The following is a 2,504-nucleotide window of genomic DNA, read 5'->3' as shown; positions in this document are numbered from 1 at the left end:
TGCGAGCTGTTCTTTAAGTTATTTATTCAAGGCAGCAGCAGAGGGACCCCCACATCAGTGCAGCTCCAGCCACTCCTCCTACCAGGACCTGCCTGCAGGGAAGGGCTCCTTCAGTCTCTTGGGCCAGCTGGGTACTGGAGAGCTTGGCACTCAGTCCACTTCCGCGTCTCTGGCCCCAGCTAACGCACAGATCAGGGCCGCGCGGGCCTGGCAGAAGGGTATGGAGGCCCCTTATTTCGTTCGCTGGTAGAACTGGAAGACCGCCTTCTCTTGCTCATAGGTCTCGATGGAGCCGGGTCGAAGGCGCCGGATCTCAGCGATGGCGTCTCCGGCAGCCAGGCCCCGCTCCTTCACCAGGTAACAGGCCAGCATGGTGCCAGTGCGGCCAAAGCCCAGGGCACAGTGCACTGCCACCGCCTGCGAAGGGGGAGCTGGGTGGGGTGGAGCTCGACGCCCTCCCAACACTCTCCCGCCCCTCATTTGTGAAATACAACCAAGTTTTAAAGATGTAGGGCATTGAAGAGTGAAAATATCTGGTTAAGAATTTATTTTATATTGCTTATATGTTGAAAGACTATTTTGGACTTACTGGGTTAAATCATACTATCAAGACGAATTTCTCCTGCTGCTTGTTTACCTTTTTAAAAGAGGCTCCATTACATTTGGACAGAACCTTGCTCTGGAGTCTGCTCAATAGCCCTTGACTTCAACCCCCATCTCTCCATTTCTTTCCAGAGAAAGTCTGTCCACCCTTTCTCCTTCTCAACTCACGTGAGCTGGTTCTTTGTTGCCTCTCCTCAAACCCAATTCTCCCGCTGGGCCCTCTTTTTACTCCTCCCTCTTACCGCTTCGGCTTTCTGTACTGGTGTAATAGTTACAGTGGTCTTCTGGCCTCACCATTTTCCTTCAATCTTTCTCCTGGAACCCAGTTAAATTAATCCTGGCCTTGACGTCCGCAACTCCGAGTGTCCCCGCTGACTCCTCCCAAAGTCCCTCCCTCCCCGCGCTGACTCCGCCCGCTGACCTCTCCCCTGGCGTTGGCCTCCTGGACAATCTTCACAAAGCGGTCGATTTGCTCCGGGCCCGGCGGGCAGAAGTCTGGGATGCGCAGTCGGTGCAGGGTGAGGCCGGGGCAGCTGTCGCTGTGCGGGGGCCCGCGCTCCGTCAGTGACACCAGATGCCGTACACCTTGATCCAGCAGGAACTGGTAGTGGGCGGGAAGCCGGGGCAGCGCCAGCCCCGCCAGCCGGCTGGGCAGCACCCACGAGAAGTTGGGCGGCTGCACGCCCATGGCTGAGAGAGGGCGCAGGACAGCGAGTCACCGGGGGTGAGGCCGGTCGGTCCCGCTCGGCCCACCCGCCTTCAGGCCGGGTAACCCTCCACCTACCAGGCAGTGGCGCCTCCTGGGACCACGTGGTCTCTGGGACAGATCTGGGCGACGTCCGGCACCGCCGCGGGGGATTGGCCAAGCCGCCTAGGGGGCGGGGCTAGAATGCCGAACTCCTGGCTCTGAGGGACCGCGAGGAGCTCGCTGGCCCCAAGCAGGACACTCGTTGATTGGTTGGATTGTCAGTAATGGGCGGGATTACTGCCGCGGTGCGCACGGAGATTGGTGGGCCGCAGAAACAGCTAAGAAGGAAAACCTAGAAGGAATTCTGAATTGTTTTCTGTGGATGCAGCAACCCCGGGTCGAGCTCTGCTGCTCCCTGGCGGTCGGTGGGAGTTATTGCACCACCTGCTATCTGCCCCTGCTGCCCAAGAGCCTGGTCCTGTCATAACTTTCGTCGCAGTGGATGCCCAGGAGTTTAAGAGATGGTAAATCTGCATCATCCTTAAGGGAGGAATATTCTCTACACTGACTCTGACAAGTCATTATCAGTGACTTTTAGAACTTGTCCAGTAAGGGAGAATCACTGTTGTACAGGGGACTCTTCTCATTTTTCCGCTGCTGGAATTATTAAAAACATACAACCGTGTTGCCGCCATCTGGTGCCCTGAAATCTTACCCGGGGTAGTAATTATATAACAACAACAACAACAAAGACAACAACTTAAAAGGATTAACAAATTGACCATTTACTATGTGTCAGGTATTATCATTAAGTGCTTTACATGTATTAACTGATATAATTGCCACAATAATCTTATGAGGTAGGTAATCTAATTAACTCTGTTTTACAGATGAGAACACTAAAGCTCTGGAGAGGTTCAGGAACTTGACCAAGAGATAACTGGTGGCAGGGGATTTGAAGCCTAGCACTCTGGCTCCGGAATCTTTAACAAAACAGTATTGTATTCTAAAGTTAAACAAGGTTACCGCCTCTTTACATAACCATCCTCATGCCCCTCAGCTGGGTTAAATAGTTGCAGGATTTCTTTATTTTAATTAAGTAATTAATTTATTTTAAACAGTTGCAGGATTTCTTAATTTCTCTTCACGTTTCCTAAGTCCCAGGTTCTGTGAGTCACCCTTCCCTGGAGAGGCTAGAGTTTCTGTGTGTCAT

The 2,504-nt window shown here is 52.9% G+C and overlaps 1 protein-coding gene across 2 annotated transcripts; it reads right to left on the bottom strand.

The window, feature by feature from the left end:
* Positions 1 to 1,986, bottom strand: DUSP23 (dual specificity phosphatase 23). Of its 2 annotated transcripts, XM_018046355.1 has the most exons (3): positions 1,388 to 1,984; positions 1,025 to 1,293; positions 4 to 417 (listed from the first exon to the last, which is right to left on the bottom strand). In XM_018046355.1, the coding sequence occupies exons 2-3, from the start codon at positions 1,289 to 1,291 to the stop codon at positions 232 to 234; spliced, it is 453 nt and encodes a 150-aa protein (XP_017901844.1). In that variant the 5' UTR covers positions 1,292 to 1,293; positions 1,388 to 1,984; the 3' UTR covers positions 4 to 231. The 2 variants fall into 2 exon arrangements, with proteins under 2 accessions (XP_017901843.1, XP_017901844.1); XM_018046354.1 differs by having other exon boundaries at positions 1 to 417; positions 1,025 to 1,986.

Source organism: Capra hircus, chromosome 3 (genome assembly GCF_001704415.2).
Source record: "Capra hircus breed San Clemente chromosome 3, ASM170441v1, whole genome shotgun sequence".
NCBI lineage: Eukaryota > Metazoa > Chordata > Mammalia > Artiodactyla > Bovidae > Capra > Capra hircus.
Note: the sequence above shows the minus strand (reverse complement) of the source record. Positions and strands in the feature narration are given on the sequence as shown.

Coding starts and splice junctions, on each gene's coding strand:
- DUSP23 (XM_018046354.1), bottom strand. CDS start 1,291: ATGGGCGTGCAGCCGCCCAACTTCTCGTGGGTGCTGCCCAGCCGGCTG. Junction 418..1,024: donor AGGCCAACGCCAGGGGAGAG/GTCAGCGGGCGG, acceptor CCCCCTTCGCAG/GCGGTGGCAGTGCACTGTGC.